Raw genomic sequence first — 22,133 nt, 5'->3', positions numbered from 1 at the left:
GTAATTAAAGTGCAAATTTAAATGTATACCCCAAAATGGTTTAAAATAGTTTTCGGATACTATTTTTTCCGTTGCTCCGCATTTTCTGAGAACCAAGAATAATTTACCATTTTAACTTAAAATAAGGTGAGAAAATTATTAATTCCAAATCAAACAAATTACAGTGTATCTGGGATATTAAAAGATAGTTTTAACCAAATTTCGTGGGATTATTTCTTTGTAAAATTTGTAATGATAATATTTGAATTTTTCACATTAATTTTGTGGTTTTGTAAAAACAGTGCAAAATCAAAGTTGAAGTTATTTTAATTATCTACACCTTTGCTATTTAACATTTTTCCATAGGACTTGTAACCTTGTATAAACACCTCCCTTTTGCACTTCCCGACCTCAGATCTCCCGTAATTTATTTTACCTTTCATTTTTGTTATATTCTCTTCCATTTCGAATGGGTTTCACCTTACTATTTTTTTCACTTTTTATCATTTTCAAAAGCTTAATTACTGGTCACTGATGTAACAGTTAAATATTATAACGTTTACTAATAATTTGCACATTATATTTTATTATATTATTGCATGTCGTGTAACATTGACTCATGAACAGGGGACATGATGCTGAACCGTCTTCATAAAATTGTAATTATGTGGAAGAATTCAATATGTCGAAGTTTTTGCATTTTTAAACACATGTAGGAATTTTGAAAAAGTTTAATTAAGATTGGACGAAACTAGATATGTTTTACTGCGCGCGATAAAAAAAGGGAAAAAAGCCTTTATTTTCAATAACTTTTCATTTTATATATAAGCTATTTTAAGTATATTAAAAAAGATATTTGTATTCTGGAGGGGAAACTGTCTTGAGTATTTTAATAAAACTCAATAAAATTATTGATTAAAATTTTACCAAAAATAATCAACAATTTAGGGGCACAGAACGGGAGGTAGTGCTATATTATATACGAGTATATATATCTATCATGCTCGGATAACCTACCGTTGTAATGCCAATTGGCCACGACCGAATGCATCGTGTCGTCGTACAATTGTAGCCATTTAAGACGATACCTAACACTGGGGTGCGATTAGACAAAATTTTCATCGTATACGGCCTTGCAGAGCATCAAATCATCAAAAACTCTTAATACTATTGATAATATTAAGCAACTACAGTTACTATTGTTTTAATATTAGAATCTACAACAAGTGTTTTACTTCCAAAATAAATAAAAGTTCATTCATTCATTGAAATACCAAACTTGAAGGACATATTGTATTGCGCTGACTTAAGATGGTATTAAGTATAAGTATATGATTGGCTTTTGGATTGGATTATTTTCAGCCAAACTTAAATACATATTGTTTATTATGTTTCGCATCTCTCAAATCCAAGATCGAAGTGTTCGTAAAGCCGCCTAAAATTCCCGCGATTGTTGGATTTATTCGGCTTTCGTTGAAAATAAGAAGGAGGCATCGTGTAAAAATATTATGCTGGTCTCGCACATGCGGGCTTATTTTACATTTATTTTTTAGGATTCGGTACGAGACCAAAAAAACCGATCAATTGTATGTCGAAGAAGGTTCCGTAGAAGGTATAATAATTCAGACTACTTTTAAAAGAGCTACTGTTGAGTTTATTTATATAAAAGTATGTAGAGATAACAAGTACAGTAAAACCCGCTTAAGACAATTTCATTTAAGATAGGAAAATAAAACATACTACATAATATTGTGTTCTTATATCTTATATTGGTAGTAATAGCAATGATATTATAGTATTAAATATCATTGAGTAATGGTAGGTATTAAATTATCATAATTATTATTAGTCATTTTAATTAGGTTATTTAAAGTGATCACTTTTGAATAAAACACTTTTAAAGGATTAAAACACGTGTAACTGTAACGGTTTTACATGCAGCCCCACTGAAAACGAGATCTGGAAAGGTCTTGAAACGTCGGATTAACTAAAATAAAAATGTAACTTTTACGCAAACATCTAATTTAAAACCGCTACAATTACACGCGTTTTAATCCTTTAAAAGTGTTTTATTTAAATGTGTAACACTCACGTTAATCAAAGAAAATACTAATCACTTTTGGTTTGACAGAAATATTTTGATACATTAGCTATTGTTAGCCTATTAAACGAGATGACGATTCGTATTAATTGTAAATGTATGAAAACATGTCGTGAGTTGCAGGGACTGGCTTAAAATGGTGTATTCTACAAGATATCGTAGTAAGCGGGTTCTACCGTAGTTCAACAAATATAGGTCATAATTTAAACATATAGATTATATATACTATTCATAGACGTTTTAGATAATAGTCATCAAGATTTAGCATTATTTTAACAGAATTAGATTGATATTATAATCCATTTCCTGCTTTTGTCGTATTAATAACTAGTCTTTGGATAGTTTTTGGGATCTCTTTTCTCAACTCCTTTATTGGTATTTTCAGATGGGTTTAGTTTGAATGTGACAAATTAAAGTCATCTAGAATATAACATGTACTTTGAAAATAGGATTGACATAATGACTACCAGATTCAGGATCGAATCGAGACTCTAAATAACTCTTAATTACAAAGAGTTTTTTTTTATGATATTAAGGGACGAGACGAGTAGGACGTTCAGCTGATTGTAATTGATACGCAATTTACAATGCAGTGCCGCTCAGGATTCTTGAAAAACTCAAAAATTGTGAGCGGCACTACAATTGCGCTCGTCACCTTGAGACATAAGATGTTAAGTCTCACTTGCCCAGTGATTTCATTAGCTACGGCGCCCTTTAGACCGAAACACAGTAATGCTTACACATTACTGCTTCACGACAGAAATAGGCGCCGTTGTGGTACCAATAATCTAGGCGGCATCCTGTGCAAGGAGCCTGCCACTGGTTAGTTTTTTAAAGTCGGCCTCTAGTCAATCAATAACCATTCAATTATTAACTGAATTATTACCTTAATGTAATCAGGATCTGGCATTTCTTTCTCTTCATTGTTGTTGTTGTTGATACTTGTGTTGTTATTATTATTTATGCCCATCATATTCATCCCACTGAAACAACAAAAAAAAAATATGTTAGTAACACATAACAAGTCATCTATCGCTCGATAATTACCTGCGATTAGCTGTCGCAAGAATGCCAAAATTATTAACAGATTTATACAGACAGAGAAATTTTTGGAAGATATTGACAATAATCTACAGATTTTTTTCAGTTTCTCCGGCAGTTTAAGACAATAATACAAGCCAATTGTACAAGGGATCATTGTGACGAAATCATCAGTATGCTGTTTAATATTGTTTTTTTAAAGAGGACCATACTTTCTAGTAGATCCAGAGGAATCACAAGAGCGTTGCCAACCTAAAGTGTCGAAAAACACATTAATTCAAATACGTAGCAGATGAGGATTCAATGGTTCAATGACATATAACGCCACACATACGCTTTTTAGTAACATTGTTCAAAACCATGAGAGGTAAAAAGTTATGTCAAAAGTATTTATAAATTGCATTGAAAAGTAAACTAAATATTTCCTTATTCTTGAACTAAATTTTCCATTCGCTTTATAAGAGCTATGCTATAATAGTAAAATAGTTATTGTATAAAAACTAAAATGAATTGTAATAATATCTTTATTTCTAACCGAGAACCAAAAACGAGATACAATGCAAAGGTTAATTCTACTAAAAATTCCCTCTAAAAGTATAAATGACTAGGAAAACATAAAATTGTGAGAAATTTATTTTTTCTATTAAAATAGGTGATGAAAAAGAGACGTGCATCTAGTTGTAAGCGGTAATAATTAAATAAATAAAAATACGTCCTTACAAAGGAGTGTCGGTTAGTATTCTTGTAAATCTTAATTAACCATCTAAGTTACCATCCCGTGTTAAGAAGGTCCAACTGGTATGACTATATTAGTTTCGTTTAAGTATATAATACTTTCTCATTCTTAATCCTTTAAGATGTTTTAGTATAGAGCGAATACCATTATCATATTAGTGCCATTTATATGATTCTTTCCCATTCTTCATGCAATGAAGATGTTTCCACTATAAAGCGCATACCATTACTATATTAGTGGCATTTATATTATCCATTCCTCATGCTATAAAGATATATTTTACTATACAGAGCAAACGAGCAAACAGTTCAGCTCTACCCACAAGCCTTTTTGACATAAAGATGGCTTTAGATTACCTATAATCCATCTTCCATGCATATTGGTCTGCATTTGTTTTATGAAGTATTGTGTTTATTTGACTGACAGCGAACCTGTAAAGGCATAATGTTTTTAAGAAGCTCCAACACTTTTTTTCATGTTTTTTTCGAAATAAACTTTTAAATAAATTTATTTATCATACGCAGTTTTTTATCAAACAATAACGACAGAAACATATTCATTATTTTTGAACGATAAAAGATATCAATATGATTCTTAGCAAAGGAATCATAATGTGTATAGATACACTATATTAAAGATTTCAAAATAAAGAAACTATATTATAAATAAATCAAGGGACTTTATTATGCCAATACAATACAAACATATTGTTTTACTAATTGTTTCTTTATTCTCAGAGGGGTTATTAAATTGTCTCAAAATTCAAATTCAAAATTTGATATGATCTTAAATCAAATTTCATGGATATTGCCAGCAGCTTTTTCAATTACACCATAAAACATATTATGTATTTTCAGATTCAGAAATTATTTTGATTTATAATAAAAATAATAAAAGCCTTAATTTTGTCATAAAAACAGTTGTTTAAGTAAGTAGGTTAGAACATAATATAACTAATTTTATTAGTTTTAAGGAGAAAAATCTAATATCAGCATAAAAATTTTAAAATTATGTTTCTAAACCGTCATTCAATTAAAACAATAATTCAGCATTTTGTGTGGTATGAACAAAGTCACGCTTTTGAGAGGTACCTACAAACTAATGTTTATTTTATATTATATTATTGAATTAAAGCTATGTAATGTGTATTAAGAACGTATAAGTATAAATTAAATATAATATTCCAATATTGACAATCAAATATTTGTATGCCGATATATTGGCGAATTGTGCTGTACACCAATTAATTGTTAACAACTATGTTACCGTGATTCATACAAATAAATCATTTCATTTCATTACAATGATTGAGGTTAGAATATGATGAACATGCTACAGTTTCTAATGAATATTTGTTAAACATCTGTATGTACATTCCCTGGTGTTAATTTTAATATTATGTAATAAGAAACAACAATAAATATATACAAATAAAATAGTTTTTAAAACGCCGCGAATGATTTTGTATGTTTTAGTCAGAAGTTCGTGTAACTCCTTAGGAATCGAATGCAAAATTAATGTATGACTAGTTTACGTTAACTATGACGCTATACATAATTTATTCAAGGTTCAAATAATTCCTATCGAATAATAGTAAGTTTTTATTGGGCGATGTATATATATATATATATGTTTTAGCAACAAGATACCTGAAAATGTACAAAACAAATGTGTTACGAAATTGAAAAGAATTGTTAAAAATCGTTTGTGTGGTAATTGTTATTATAACATAAATGATTTTCTTAATGATACTACAGACTAAGAATGGAGCGAACACCAGACATGAACTGTAACATAACATAACATTGTAATCCACATTTTTATAAAGAGCGCGCTGAGTTTCTTGCGCCCGTTCTTCTCAGGTCTGAGGTACACTATTTCGGATAGGTTGTTTTTGACGTCAAGTATGGGATTTTTAATCGTATTTTGAATACAAATATTTGAACTCGATAATAAGAATTTAGAATTAGTATAACCCTTCATTTTCCCAATTCGAAATCATGATCATTGTTTCAATGTGAAACGCGACGCACGATCGAAAAAATCAAACACAATAATTTACCTCAGCAATGAAATATCTTTGTAGTTTCTGTTCCATGTGTACTTGTTTGCCAGCGCTTTATCTCTGATAACACCGTACATCGTTAGATTACAAGCCACCTTATCAATATCACACACAAAACGATCAACAGGCGACCAAACTATGAGTGTTACAGTTCCAGTTTACTGCAGTGTCGTTCTAATGACAGAATCGCTATTTGAATGTTTTTTTAACTACCCACAAATATACCAATGATTATTCACCTTTACTGTCTACCCTACATCATATATTGTTTGTATTCATTAACTATCAAGTATTACAGATAATTTTGCCCTTCAGTGTTCGTCAATTTAATCCGTTACTATATTATTGGGGTAGATAATAGAAAATACGAACGGTGACAAAATTTTAAGGGTTCCACATTTATGTTACTGTGTTTATTGAAGTGAAAGCTTCTTTATGAGTACCAAGCACTTTATTTTCTTGATACTGAATTAGACTGAGCTATCACGCTGCTGTGTAATGCTTGTTCAGTTCAAGTCGACTAATAATTGCCCACGCCCAAACTTTCACTTGTTCTATGTGAGTTTGTGATGTTACAAGCAGACGACCAGAATCATCTATCTGTAAGATTGACAATAAAAAATAGAAACAGAGCTTTGATACGTTTTTTAACGACCTGTAGCGTAAAGTAAGGTGACACGACCCAATCCCGCCAAACTGATCCCGATCATCTTAAGCCCGTATTGCAAAAGGCATTTCAAAACGTAATCTTTTATCAACTTTTGGTACTTTCTGTCTTTAACGTACCGTACGTTGTATGAAAAACTTAAAAAATAGTATTCGTGTTTGTTCGTGATCGACGTGTAGCGACTGTAGGACTAAGCTGTCATGCACACTAAAGTAATAAACCTGGCCTATTTCATGCGTTGCGATTTCGAGAAGCTCTATCTAGTTGTATAAATTATCTATTGCGGAAGCAAGTGTACTTTTAATGAAACTAATTGACAAAAAAATATTTTGATATTAATTTTATTCATACGAAATTTATTAATGAAACGCTGTTTTAATTTGATAGTAGTTACCATAGATTTCACTGTGAAATTCTTAATATATTCGTCATATTGCACATCATTCCATTGCTGCGTAAGTTACTCTATAAAAGAGAAGGTTATAAAAGTACGTAGCAATGTAATGTAATCAACTGTAATCCCGCAAGGAATTAGAATTTAATATTTTTATCGCTTATAACTTTTAACCGACATAGATACGGCGCGACTACTTTATTTTAGTTATTTTCACAGTATTGTTATTTGGGCAGTGCAGCTGATATTAATATATCTTTGTGCTGCAAAATCGCGCGCCATTTTTAAAACATAGGTCCTAAAGAATCAATAAGAGAAAAATTTAAAGAAACAAACATTTTTATTTGTGTATCTCAATATATTCTTAATAATGTTTTATATATTCATAAGCACATTCAGGAATTTGCTAGAAACTGCGACAATCATAATGTTAACAACATGAGGAACAAACGTAAAATTCTTATGCCTACGACTCGATAAAGTCAAGGTTAGTAAATGTTTAATTGAGCGATGAATACGCTTTTACAATATGATTCCAGAAAATGTACGAAACGAATGTATTACGAAATTCAAAAGAATTATTCCAAAGTTTACGTTTGTGTGGTAAAGTTTTTTTTTTTTATGCAATAGGAGGACAAACGAGCGTACGGGTCACCTGGTGTTAAGTGATCACCGCCGCCCACACTCTCCTGCAACATCAGAGGAATCACAAGATCGTTGCCGGCCTTTAAGTAAGGTGTACGCGCTTTTCTTGAAGGTACCCATGTCGTATCGTCCCGGACACACCGCACAAGGAAGCTCATACCACAGCTTCGTGGTACGAGGAAGAAAGCTCCTTGAAAACCGCACTGTGGAGGACCGTCACACATCCAGATGGTGGAGATGATATCCTAACTTGTGGCGTGTCGTGCGAAGGTGAAATTCGGCGGCAGGAATCAGGTTGAACAGCTCTTCGGAACACTCCCCGTGATAAATGCGGTAGAAGACACACAATGAAGCGACGTCTCTAGGAGGACAAACGAGCGTACGGGTCACCTGGTGTTAAGTGATCACCGCCGCCCACACTCTCCTGCAACATCAGAGGAATTACAAGATCGTTGCCGGCCTTTAAGTAAGGTGTACGCGCTTTTCTTGAAGGTACCCATGTCGTATCGTCCCGGACACACCGCACAAGGAAGCTCATACCACAGCTTCGTGGTACGAGGAAGAAAGCTCCTTGAAAACCGCACTGTGGAGGACCGTCACACATCCAGATGGTGGAGATGATATCCTAACTTGTGGCGTGTCGTGCGAAGGTGAAATTCGGCGGCAGGAATCAGGTTGAACAGCTCTTCGGAACACTCCCCGTGATAAATGCGGTAGAAGACACACAATGAAGCGACGTCTCTACGCAACGCCAAGTGATCCAGCCGTTCAAAGAGCACGCGGTCAAATGGATCGAGCTGATACTGGGGTGGGCCAGATCAGAGATGACAGCAATACTCCATGTGTGGGCCGGCTTGAAGTATTGCCGTGCTCTATTTATGACGCCCAGTTTCTTTGAAGCCAGTTTGGCTTAGCCCTCCAGATGGCCACGGAATTCGCAATTGCTCGAGATTTCGAGACCCAGTATTCCGATACTAGGCGAGGCTTTAAGGGAAGTGTTCTCGAAGAGCGGTGATACGGCAAATGGGGTTTTTTTAGTGGTAAACGCGCAAACTTGAGTCTTCTGGGGGTTAAATTGGACAAGGTTCAACTTACCCCATTCCGTGACCTTCTCGAGAGAGGACTCGATAGAAGACACAAGTTTCTCCCGGCTCTGGTCGACGTTTTCCCGAGAGAGACCTGCATGGCCCGTGTATACGGCATCACCAGTGCTGTCGTCTGCATAGCAATGCATGTTGGCGGTGTCCAACATATCATTGATATGCAGAAGAAACAGCGTGGGAGATAGCACACAGCCTTGGGGCACTCCAGCATTCACGGGCTTCGGGTTCGAGCAATGTCCGTCGACAACGACCTGTATGCTGCGCCCAGTGAGGAAGCTGGAGGTCCACTTGCATAAGCTCTCGGGAAGCCCAAATGATGGAAGTTTTGCGAGGAGCGCCTTCTGCCATACACGATCAAAGGCCTTCACTATATCCAGATCAACTGCCAGGCCTTCCCTTTGCTTTCAATAGCCGCCGCCCATCTATGTGTTAGGTATACCAGGAGATCGCCAGTTGACCGACCATGGCGAAAGCCGTACTGCCGGTCGTTGATCAACTGCTGACCCTCAAGGTATACCAAGAGCTGGCGGTTAATTATGCTCTCCATGATTTTGGAGAGTAGGGAGGTAATAGCAATAGGCCTGTAGTTTGCCGGATCCGAACTGTCTCCTTTTTTTGGGATCGGATGGACAAGGGCTGACTTCCATGAATCAGGGACTACGCCTTTTGAATAAGAGTGCCGGAATAAACGCGTTAGCACCGGCGTCAACTCAGGGGTACACTTTCTAAGCACGATTGGAGAAATGTGCCATCCGGCCCGCTCGACTTCCTGACGTCCAACGAACACAGAGCTCGCCTAACAGTTTTCTGTCGGAACTGTACTTCAGGCATGGATCTCTGACACCGCGGGATGGTCGGCGGTGTTTTTCCGTTGTCGTCAAGAGTCGAGTTGGAGGCAAAAAGAGTGCACAGGAGATCGGCTTTCTCTTTTGCCGTATGGGCCAGGATGTCATTCCTCATGTGCAACGGCGACATGGACGGCTGGTTGAAGTTATCAAGAGCAGCTTTCGACAACGACCAGAACTTGCGTGTTCCGGTCGGATAACTTGAAAGCTGCTCGCCAATTTTGACGACGTGCTTCTATTTCGCACGGGCGATTTGCCGCTTAAAAAATCTGGAGGCACGGTTATATTTCCTCTTCAGAACTTTGGAGTTCGGATCCTTTGAGCCCAGCGCCGCAACCCAAGTTCGATACGCCTGTTTTTTGCAGTCAGATGCTGCTTTAATTGACGCATCGAACCAGGGCTGTGATCTGTCACCGATCGGTACTACAGAGCTTGGTATAAAAATATCCATGCCCTGCAGTATCACATCGGCTACTGCAACTGCGCAGGCACTAGGATCATCCGAAGGAAAACAAACCCTGCCCCAAGGCTAGGATGCAAAAAAGGAACGCATCCTATCCCAATCTGCTGACTTGTAGTGCCAAACGCGGCGGTTCGCTGGTGGTCTGCGACGTTGGCGTCGGATAGGCACTACACTCCTGACCAGGCAATGGTCGGACGTTCCGAGAGGGGCGTCGACAGAGACCTGGTAACTATCGGGATGTGTAGCATAAGATCTAATAAGGACGGCATGTCGCTATCCACATCCGGGAGCCGCGTCGGCGACTCAACCAATTGGGACAGACCATACGCCAATGCAATATTATGCACAGATCGCCCTGCGTAGTCTGTGGTACGTGATCCAAGCCATTCGGCATTGTGCCCGTTGAAATCACCCAAGACTACGATTTCAGCGGAGGGGATCTGAGCAAGCACGTCATCAAATGCCGCTTGAACGCAGCCCATGAGGTGATCCGTTTCTGCGTTACCACTATGGGACCTGTAGACACACGCATAGATGCGGACGCGGTCCTCTAAATCTACGCGGAGCCAGAGAGCAGACAAGTCCCTACACTCGAAATTGCCGAGACGGCGACAGCAGATATCCTCCCTAATGTACACACATACCCCGGCATGAGGCATGAAATTATGCTCAATTTCGTACCCGGGGTACGTTAAATATGACGTATCGCTAGGTCGAGATATCTGCGTCTCCGTAAGGAAACACAAGGCCGGCTGTGCCGTCTCAAGGTGGTGGTGGACTGGATGTTACAAAAGTCCACATTAAGCGTGGAGCGGGATGCCGTGGTGTTGCTGCCCTGTTTGTCCTGTGACATACGCGGTACTGTGCCCTCCCCAGAATACGAGGGGCAGCCCGAGCGCAAATGCTCGGGGAGGGATTTTCCGGCTCTACAAGAGCCGGTACCCTCCTGGGGTAATTTCTCTTTAAATAAGGCTCTCATATTTTGTTTGTGGGGGGGGGGGGATGGCCTCCGGTCCTCGACACTAACCTATGCGAAACATAGCGGCACTAGGCCGCTACTTCACGCTGGTATTCTGTGCGAGTGTGGTAAGTAACCCGGATGAGTCTGGCCCGATTGTGCTGACGTCATAAGAAAGCAGCGTGACTCTCCCACTTTCAAAAGGTAAAGTATTTGAAACAATGATCATGCTTACGAATTTAAATATTTTTATTCAAAATAGGACTTAAAATCACTTATTGAACGTCAAAAACAACCACCCTTCCGAAATAGTGTACCCTAACAATAAGAAGAACGGGCGCAAGAAACTCAGCGCAGTTTCTTTATAAAAATCTGAGACACACTATTCCGAATGGGTAGTAGTTTAAGACGTCCAGTGATTTTAAATCCTGATTGATTTTGAATAAAAAAAACCTCACGCCTTGTCGTATTAACGTTCCAGACTTTGGCAGTCGTAAATTTGCAAACGATACTTTTGATTGGTAATTCTCGTAGTGTATGCATCAATAAACCTGCGGCCTGTTTCTGTACACACAGATGCTGTAAAATACGACACCAAGAGATCAAACTGCAACACATTGTGTGGAAGACAGATGGGCTCGTAAATATAAGTTAAAAAATATTTTTAGTTGACCTTAATACATTAAGCAATGACATTGCTTTAATTAAATATGAATAATTTAATTATGTTCTAAATCAAATTTCTTATTAAAATATGAATAATTTAAGTTTTATCTCCTAATTTTATTGGTCAATTGAAGTTCCGTCCCATTATTAACTAGCGGGCGACCCCGACGGAGCTGCATATTATATCAATTAACATATTCTGTTTGTGATTGTTACGCTGAGCTTGCCAGAAAACAAATTAGGATATCATTCCCATAACCTGGATGTGTGGCGTTCCTCTAAAGTGCGGTTTTTATAACATGTCATCCTGAAAACGCAGGAAGCTCATTCCAGAGCTTGGTTGTACGTGGAAAAAGTTCCTTGACAAACGCACTGTTGAGGAACACAACACATCCAGATGGTGGATATGATATCCTTATTTGTGGTATGTCATGTTGGTATAATATAGTGGTGATTACTTATCCAAAACCTATATTTTTATACCTATGTATTCGCGATACAAATAATTCAGTCAAGCAACTTAGATAAAAGAGCGTGGGGTACTTAATTTATATGGCAAAACAACGTTTTCCGGGTCTGCTAGTGATTTCCATACAAAAATGTTACAAACTTAATACATGACATCTAAAGTACATTGTTATTATGAAATAACATTATGCATAATAGGACTAAATTTAGTTACCGCTTAGTAAGGATCGCGCACGCAAATGGCTAGGGAACCGATAACATTATATTCAATATACAAACAAAACGAGAGAAATGAATCACCAACTCTGAGCATTGTTACAACATGTGCGCGGCTCGACAAAACAAGTACTCCAAGAAGGTATAATATATTATTATCTCGATCGATATCCGCTATCGCAACTAATTCACACTAATAATATCGATACGATAACGTCCGTTCTAAACTGAAATAATATTAATTCTACTGTAGTCATTCTGTTATTATCAGGATTCTTTATTTTCTAGGATACTTTACAATTAATATATGTAACAGTAGTTATATCAAACTCAGTATTTTAATACGCACTTAATATGAATAAAATATTTACTCGTAAGTATACCGTTAATCAATTTTATTTTTTATTTTTTTAGTGGAATAGGAGGATAAACGAGCTTACGGGTCACCTGGTGTTAAGTGATCACATTCTCTTGCAAAACCAGAAGAATCAAAAGAGCGTTGCCGGCCTTTAAGGAAGGTGTACGCGCTTTTTTTTAAGGTACCCATGTCGTATCTCCCCGGAAACACCGCACAAGGAAGCTTATTCCACAACTTTGTAGCACGTGGAAGAAAGCTCCTTGAAAACCTCACTGTGGAGGACCGCCACACATCCCGATGATGCGGATAATTGTCCTAATTTGTGGTATATCGTGCGAAGGTGGAATTCGGCGGAAATTAAAATTAATTTCTGTTCAGCTGGCTGTCCAATCTATCGTTCTAGATAAAATCAAATCAATATCGTTTTATTTATACATTTAGGTCGAGGAAATGACACTATGAATGTTAATTTTTTTTACCATATTATTATTATCAAACACTTGTATGCAAAAATGTAATATCAGTTAATTTTTATACATACATATGTTTTAGTATAATTTGATGTTTATTTCAAGTAACTGTGACCATTTCGTCAGTGACAGATGAGCATTTACTAAACTAAATGGATTTGTAGATTAATAATGACACTAGATTTTAAACAAACTTGACACATAATTGATCACAAATACTACACACTGACTCAAACACTCCTCAACCCTCATCACACACATCCAAATCACACATAGATCACTCACAAATCTCAAAACTCACTGCCTCGCTTATAAACCTCCACTATCATCATTTACACCACACAACTTTTACCATCTTATAACCTCCACAGATTTTTAACATAATTTATTAAAAAGTGTATTATAAAATAAGTATTTTCTTAATTGAACACAACTATGTACCAAATACTTTTAAAATATTTTTTTAATCATTTATTTCAGAAATAAAATTACATAGCGATATAATATACATAGCATTCTGCCAAACTGCGCAGCAATTTGTCGGTATATTTGTCTCCAAACCAATAATAATATGTTTTTGTGTGTGACAATTTGATGTAACATACTTGGTAACGAAAATAAACTTTTTGTATATTTATTTATTTTAATAGTAATACGCACTCTGTTAACTCGAGGATCTAATCGGGTTCCTTCACTGGGTACCATTCGTGTAAAGTTACCCTAAATTGTAGTGTTCGATGCACACAATAACATCACAGATACGATATAATTTTTAAAGTGACCATCGCGAAATTAATAAAGAGAAGTTAAAACTGGGTTATATGGATTTTATGAAAGTTGGTTTATTATGAATTTAAAAGATATTATGGCTGAACTTTTGTTGAGAATTTTGCAAAGTTGTAAAAGAACTGTGAGCAGTAATGTGTTCTTTATAACAGATCACAAAAAATGAAAACAGGAACAAAATGTTTAATATAGAAAATAATGTAATGACACCCAATAGACCGTTCTGTAACCAACCAAGACCGTGGCGTGCTCTGCACGGAGCATCAGCAGTTATTAAAAGGCATAAAAGGCATTTATTTTCTCAAAATTGAATTCTTTAGAATTCTTTTTGATGTCATTTCTAATATACTAGAAACTACTACCGCATCGGAAACAAATGGCGCTCTGAGAGAGTAGAAGCGGCGCAAGAAACTCTCACAGCATTCTAGTTTGTTCTGCGCTCTTTTCAATAAAAAATATACAATATTTTACAGTCATTTCTATCGCTATAAAATAATCATAACCTAGTCCCAGGCTGTCCGATCACTTAGATATTCAGCTGTGGAGTAATAGGATTTACGACAGAGCGATTTTTTAGAAAACATTTAAATTTATTTATAGATAATTCCTGAACAGTGGCGTGGACTTTATTATAAAAGCGTATACATTTACCCTTAAAGCTATTATGGATCTTATGAAGCCTACTGGCGTGTGATTCGGTAGTGATTCCTTCTAATGAGCACAAAGTCATAAACTTCATTCAATTAGACTATAACTAAGCGCTTTTGATTCGTCACTTACTAAATCTAGCATATTATGTTCGGAAAAAGTAGAGCTCGTGAGAAGAACATACAGGAAACTCAACGGCCACTCTTTTCAATCAATAGAGTATATTAATTGTAATATACTCTATTGATGTAATTTAGCCATATTATTTTAAGGTCCAATATATGAATCGTGTTCAAAGTTAAAAGCGTTTTAAATTTAGAGCTTCTACTTATTGTTTGTGTAAGGTACTTACTGATGTAGATCATTAAGTTTTTGATATTTCAGTATTTTTGTTGCATCGCTTCACATAGTATATTGAAATTTAAGAATAAAGACTTGGTTAAATATTAGCACCAATCACTACCCGTCAAATAAGAACACTAGAAGAATAAGAAAAATAGAATAGATTGTAATTAAGATTTATAAAATGATGAAGCCGTAAATGATGGTTTAAAATAATGGCGATCTGACGTGTTGGTAAATGCTTAGCGTATAACTTATAACATTCATAAGTGTCATTTCGTTGACATAGATTAGTTACTTTTATTTGAACATGTGATATACCTCTGCCTAGCCCCTCACGAATATACAGGTTTAAAAAAATAAATTAATATAAATTTCGAACAAAATTTTTAAGAACATAATTCTGTTAATGAATGTTAATAAATGAATAGGTAAATTTGTGCCTCAAATATATTATTTGTTTTTATGATTGAATAGGATAATAGACTTAGAGATTAGGCAGGTTGTTACCATAGCGTATAGACAGTCTGAAAACCCGATGATGCGGCACCAATTTGGATTTGTCAATGTGTTAGTTGACTAGTTAGACATTCAAAAATTAAATCCAAGCATGGCTGACTGTTTACGACTCTCTATCTCTCTGTATCTCCGCTAGATGTGTTCTATCCTACGATTTGTTTGTTTATACGATAGTATATTGTAACTCTAATACATTCTTAAGAAGAGTGCAAAATATACGCAAAACTTTTTATAAGATTTCCGCCATATTGAATAAGGCGGTCGTAATACCAAAATATTATATTATAACTAACTGACCCAGCAAACGTTGTTGTATTGCCGATATTAAAATCGCGGTACAAAAGTAACTGTTGATCGTAGATGGGTGAAAATTTGAAGTTCTATGTATTTTTTAATGCTGACTCATAATCACACAAATAAAAAAAAATGCCGTGGACCACCTTTAACATTTAGGGGGATGAAAAATAGATGTCCGATTCTCAGACCTACCCAATATGCACACAAAATTTCATGAGAATCTGTCAAGCCGTTTCGAAGGAGTTTAACTACAAACACCGCGACATGAGAATTGTATATATTAGAAATATCCTTCACATAAGGCGACATAAACAAATACCTTCACGAAAGTTATTACTGGAGTTTGTCACTTCTAACAGAGAGTAAATTAATATTAACAGTATTGCCTTCTGGTGTTATCGTGGATTGCGTACAATTTAACTTAATTAATTAAGTCAATTCAGCGAGAGTTATTTCAACAATAATTGTCAACTTTATGCAAAGCGTTATTTTAGCGAGATTTGATACGAGACGACAACAACAAGTTGCCAACCCAACTGAACAAAAACAAAAACTAAACCAAATACTCATGAATACTCGTTTATGAACAAAAAGTATTAGCTGAGGGTTTTATATAAATGATTATGGCTTCAATTTTAGGTTTGAAAACATAGGTATCAACATAAGTTTATAAAATAAATATAATATTTATTGGGGTTCCGTACCTCAAAAGTCCTAATAAATATTCCGTCCTTATAGGACTATACCGTCTGTGTGTCAAGACTCTTTAACTTTATCTTGGAACAAGTGGAGGTATCGAGTAGAAATTAAAACGGTATATTCGGGCCTACAGTCGAGTCTCTTGAAGCTGTGAAAAATCAAACTTCAAAGTTAACGTAATAAAGAGATACGGCCGTTCATGCCGATAAAAACATATATTTCTACATCCAATGGAAGAAAAATTTATAGGGTATTTTCCGAACCTTGAACTATGAAATTTGGCAAGTTATACCAAAATAAGTATGGACGATAATCTGAAACTATACATTTGTAATTAAATCATAATAATATTAATAATATTGACACACTTTTACACAAATTATCTTGCCCCAAGCATAGCCTGAGAGTATATAGATACTATGAGTACAAGACAATTAAATAAAATATATACTTACTTAAACATACATAAATACATATAAATATCCATGACTCGGAAACAATCATCCATATTCATCATATTAATGATTGCACCTACTGGGATTCGAACCCGGAACCTCTAGCTTACCACTAAGCTCACTAGGGGTCACTAAACATTCGGCTATATGGGTCGTCGATAAAATATGTAGGGAACCCTCGGTGGGGAGTCCGACTCGCACTTGTCTGTTTCTTCTCTACGTTCATCAAGCTAAGGATAATTTGTCATAAAGATATCGCTATTGCTGTGAACTTTACATACATTTGAAACTGGCACAATACACACAGGAGTGTCAACATAAGTTAGATCTCAAATTAGATTTCTTGACTGCACTTGGTACCTTTATGTCGTGAGTACACCGGCGTATCTTATTCTCGACTTGCTTCAAACTAGTTTTAACCTACATCTATTGTGTGTATGTGGCGAGAGTTTGTCGCCACATAAGCATACAGTTTTCTATAATAATCTTTCTAATCCATTTAGTTTAAATTAGGTACGTTCATGTATTTGAGGTAATCGATTTGCCCGCTTCGCTTCGTAAAATTTTCCAAGTCACGAAGGGCCTTGTTTTCCATTGACGGCTAAATTACTATTTTAACTTTAACTTGTAGTAAGAAATTTGTTTTATGAAATATTATTAATTTGACATTATTCTCATTTGATATTATTAATTTATTATTATCAAATTAATTGTATGACAACCTGGAATTAAATTGTACTAGTTAAGTGTGATTTTTCTAGCAAACGAGATGTATATTATATCGGCTTGGTTATAGACAGTCTCTCAGATCAGTTTCATTATTATAACATTAGAAATAAGGGATTGTTTGAAACTAATTCTAGTAGGCTTCATAAGATACATACATACAAGACTTTATTCCATATTCCAGTCACTGTTCAGGTATTATCTATAAATATTATGTTTTATTAAAAAATTGCTCTGTCGTAAATCCTACTACTCCACAGCTGAATATCTAAGTGATCCGATAGCCTGGGACTAGATCATGTTTATTTTATAGAAATAGCAATGACAGTACAATATTGTATATTTCATTAAAAAGAGCGCAAAAAAGGAATAATGTAAGAGTTTTTGCGCCGCTTTTTCTGTCTCAGAGCGCCTTTTGTTTCCGAAGCGGTAGTAGTATAAGAAATAACATCTAAAAGAATCAATTTTGAGAAAATAAATGGCTTTTTATGCCTTTTGTTTTTATATTATTTAATTTTTTTATATTTGTTTGACATTATTTTCATTTGTTTGGTATTTATTTATTAATAACAAATGAATAGTATGCCTGAACTTAAGCCATGGTCAAACAATCTAATGAGTACAATAAACGTTTTCATTTCATTACTGCCCTTTTTTAAAGGTAAACAACATTTCAGTAAACACAAGTAAATAAATTTTAAAGTTTAACAGCCGTTCCCAATACTCAGTCTATCTCCTACTTGAGATAAAAATTGTAACTATCGTTGATATTTCTGTCCCAATAATCTTAACGACGGTAACTCACCTTATCCGTACACGCTGTCTGTCAATGGGACGACGAATAGCTTACCAGCGATAGAAGTTTGTATGGAAATTGCAATTCATGCGTGCCAATATAAGGCGATAAGAATGACTTATCGGGTATACTGGGATAGCTTCACATTATTGACAGTTAATTACTGACGAACGGCCGTAAGTAAATAGAAAAAAATATAAGATATTATGTTTGTAAATTTAAGTGGGTACTTGTAATTTTTTTATTAATTTATGTAGCATATATGTTTTTTCATTTACGAAGTACTAATAGTAAACTTGCCCTATAAACTTCTTAATACGTGTAGATCTAAGGGTATAAATTTCAGGGACCTTTCTATCATTGCCTTTTCACTCAACGCCGACAGCATTGTCGAAGGTGATGACAACATCGACACCTCCTTCGTCAATGTTATATACAGATAGTATGTCAGTAAGTGAATTCGTGATTATTTTTGAGATAAATAAGTTTCTGAGAACTAAAATATTTGGGCAATTCATATTTTGAAGTAAGTCTAAAGTAAATACAAGCAATATAACGCTACGCATGATCATTTTATCATGTGTTATAACGATTTAAAATAAGTAAGCATTTTATTTCGTTACATCATTGATAAAAAATATTTTTATGGCAATATGAATGTAACTACCACTACAAATCTACCAGAAATGCAATAATTTATCTTTAGATATCATAAACAGCTTCAAGCATGGAATATAATCTGATAATATAAATAAGGAATAGTAAAATTATGTACAAAATTATAAAATCGAATCCAAAATACTTAAAAGGTTTTATTTTGATCAGTAAATAACTGTATTATAACTTTGCTTGTGGCGGTAAGGTGTGGCGGGTCGCTGCCTTCCCGCGTCAGGCTCATGAATGGACGCTTTTTGTATTGGGTGGATGATCCTGCCATTTTAAAATTTTTGTTTAAATTGATTCACATCTACATTTTGCATTATAAATAGAAGAAATTGGAAAAGTATTGAGGCAATGAGATTCGTGCCACTTCTTTTCATTAAAGCCAACATTTCCAAAGTGATAGTAAATTGTATAACTTTCAAATTCAGAGCCACTCTTTGACCTGTTTGAATGAACGAACGAACGAACGAACAAAAGTAAATGGCGACATTATTTAAAAAAATATCTTTTATATCGTCTTCACAAATTAAATTTGTATTCAATGATATGCTTTTCACCATCAAAGGAACTCGTGATTTATGACGTGGTGTATATAAAATTTTTGTTTCAAGTCTAAAGGCCTTACAAATAAACTTGGTATAAAGTTATAACTGATGATAAACAAAGAAAATGCAAAATGTTTACATTATCGTTGACAACACTGTCAATACAATGACAATTCTGAATTTTTCCGAATGACAAGCTGCCATGAAAATAAACGCGGGAAACGTTATACGTCCAAACAGACCATTCGTAAGCAAAATGTTTATTTGTAAACATTTTACATATTCATGGTTTATGCTTAGTTATAACTTTATGCCAATTTTATTTGTAAGGCCGTTCATGTCTAACACCTGAACCACAATGCAACTAAAAATATTTTAATCTAAAACAATGACCAACATTACTTCTAAGAAACGTGTACTCTTTGTAATTGTGCTTATCAGCTAAAAATCAACATTTACTCTTTGGTATTGCGTCACACATAAACAGTCAGTGGTATTACGGTATCCAGACATGACCGTAATGTTATAATCTAAAAGAAACATGATAACACCGGCATTTCTCCGGACGTGCTACAAATAACACAATACTATTTTAATTTGTTGTACCACTATACAGAACTCATCATCAGCCGGAAGACGTCCACTGCTGGACAAAGGCCTTCTTGAAACAGATCTTCACGACGACCAGTTCTGCGCTGCCCACATCCAACGTATTCCGGCTTGATCTTGACCAGATCGCCGGTCCATCTTGTTACCTACTGTTAGTTAGCTACCTATAGTTTGCCTACCAACACTGCGTCTTCCGGTACGTGATCGGCATTCAAGGACTTTTCTGCCCCAACGACCATATGTCCATCGAACTATGTGCCGTGCCCACTGTCACTTCAGTTTCGCAATCATTTGGGCTATGTCGGTCACTTTGGTTCTCCTACGGATCTCTTCATTTCTGATTCGATCTCGCAGGGAAATAGCAATCCGAGCATAGCCCTCTCCATTGCCCTCTGAGCGACCATGAGCTTTCTCATCAGGCCCATAGTTAGTGACCACGCATGCCTACCGTAAGTCATCACTATCCAAAACGAATGTTGGCCAAAACGCTATCTTAAGATTCTGTGGGGTCATATACCTCACTAGCTATCTCAGGATATTGATTTATACTTGCCGTTTGATCAATATAAAATACAATACAATATTTATAGAAGTCAATTACTTTGTTTTCACAGTAGTCTTTATTTTTCATTATATTACCATATACGGGGGTAATCGGTAAGCGTGACAAGGCGATATTTCCGTAACTATTACAGACATCAAAAAACTTAAAAATGACATCGAAAGTACGTTACCTGGGGGGTAAAATGACATCAATAACTTTTAAAAATCATACTATTTAAGTATCAATAATTTTGATATTCAACACTCCCATTCATTTAGTATGAGATTAGTAGAAAGGTCATTGTAACACTTGGAACATCTGCTTTGAATACAAAACTTTGTAATTACTAAGAAATAAATTAAAATATATTATTTTGTTAGATTAATAAACAGTTTCCTTTAATATTAGTACTACGCTAAAATAAGAAAACTAGAACCATTATATTAATCTTATACTATACTATGCATAGGAGTGTTTAACATACATACAACATGCTTTTCGACCATGTTTGCGTTGACGATAGACAGGAGCGGAATGGCCATCTTAACATCATACGTCACAAATAGACGAGCGGAACTATGGTGCCGCACATAATTTTGGGTTCAATTGAAAATTCTGAGCGACACTGCATTGTACTTGGCTACACGTATTACTTATTATAAAGTAAGCGTTTAGCTCGTCACGTTTTCTCATAAATAACATAGACGGGACACTCACTGACTGTTGTCGACTGGAATAACAAAGTTCCTAACCTAGCTTTAATATTACATAAATACAATTACGGCAAGCTACAATGAACCCGTAACAACGCTAAACTTACAAAGCAAAGCAAAACTTTAACAGCATCAGAGCCCCTAAAAACAAGAGGCAACTATTCAAAAATCAAAAAACACCCACTCCCTCAATGATTGAATCAAGTAGGGAAGTAAAGTTATGAGGATGTCTGTCCATCAGCTGAACTTCTTGCCGGTCTCGTCATATTTTCTCAAAAAAAAAACTCGTTTAATGTTAATAATATTTTTATATTTATGTAATTTACCCATTGTTTTAAGAATCTACAGTACCACACATTTTTTTTATTATTATTTTGGACAACGTCTAAGGCTGATCTATATCTGATATACAGCGTACTTAGAATTTGCTCAGACTTATGTTATGTAAATCTTAGCTATAGGTAATAAAACGTGAACTTAACTTTTAACTTTTGCATGGTTGTGTTAGCTTAAGATCAGCATAATTTCAGCTGTCAATTGACTATAAAAACGAAATCAAAGATCATGCTAAGCTTACACTCAGCTGTATTTACTTCATAAGTTATCATTGTAGGCT

At 35.3% G+C, this 22,133-nt stretch overlaps 1 protein-coding gene across 7 annotated transcripts in view; it reads right to left on the bottom strand.

Moving 5' to 3' along the window:
• The window catches only part of LOC126967981 (CUGBP Elav-like family member 2), a 510,078-nt gene that overhangs the window by 176,353 nt on the left and 311,592 nt on the right, over positions 1 to 22,133 (bottom strand). For 6 of the 7 annotated variants that reach the window (XM_050812728.1, XM_050812725.1, XM_050812727.1 and 3 more), the window contains one exon: positions 2,967 to 3,063. In XM_050812728.1, coding sequence (XP_050668685.1) covers positions 2,967 to 3,059 — 93 coding nt within the window. In that variant the 5' untranslated portion in view covers positions 3,060 to 3,063. Of the gene's footprint in view, positions 1 to 2,966; positions 3,064 to 4,213; positions 4,289 to 22,133 lie in introns of all 7 variants that reach the window. The other variant, XM_050812724.1, reaches the window with a different exon arrangement.

The sequence above is a fragment of the Leptidea sinapis genome, chromosome 14, assembly GCF_905404315.1.
Source record: "Leptidea sinapis chromosome 14, ilLepSina1.1, whole genome shotgun sequence".
NCBI classification, from domain to species: Eukaryota; Metazoa; Arthropoda; class Insecta; order Lepidoptera; family Pieridae; genus Leptidea; species Leptidea sinapis.
The sequence above is the reverse complement of the archived record's forward strand: the minus strand, read 5'-3'. Positions and strand labels throughout refer to the sequence as shown.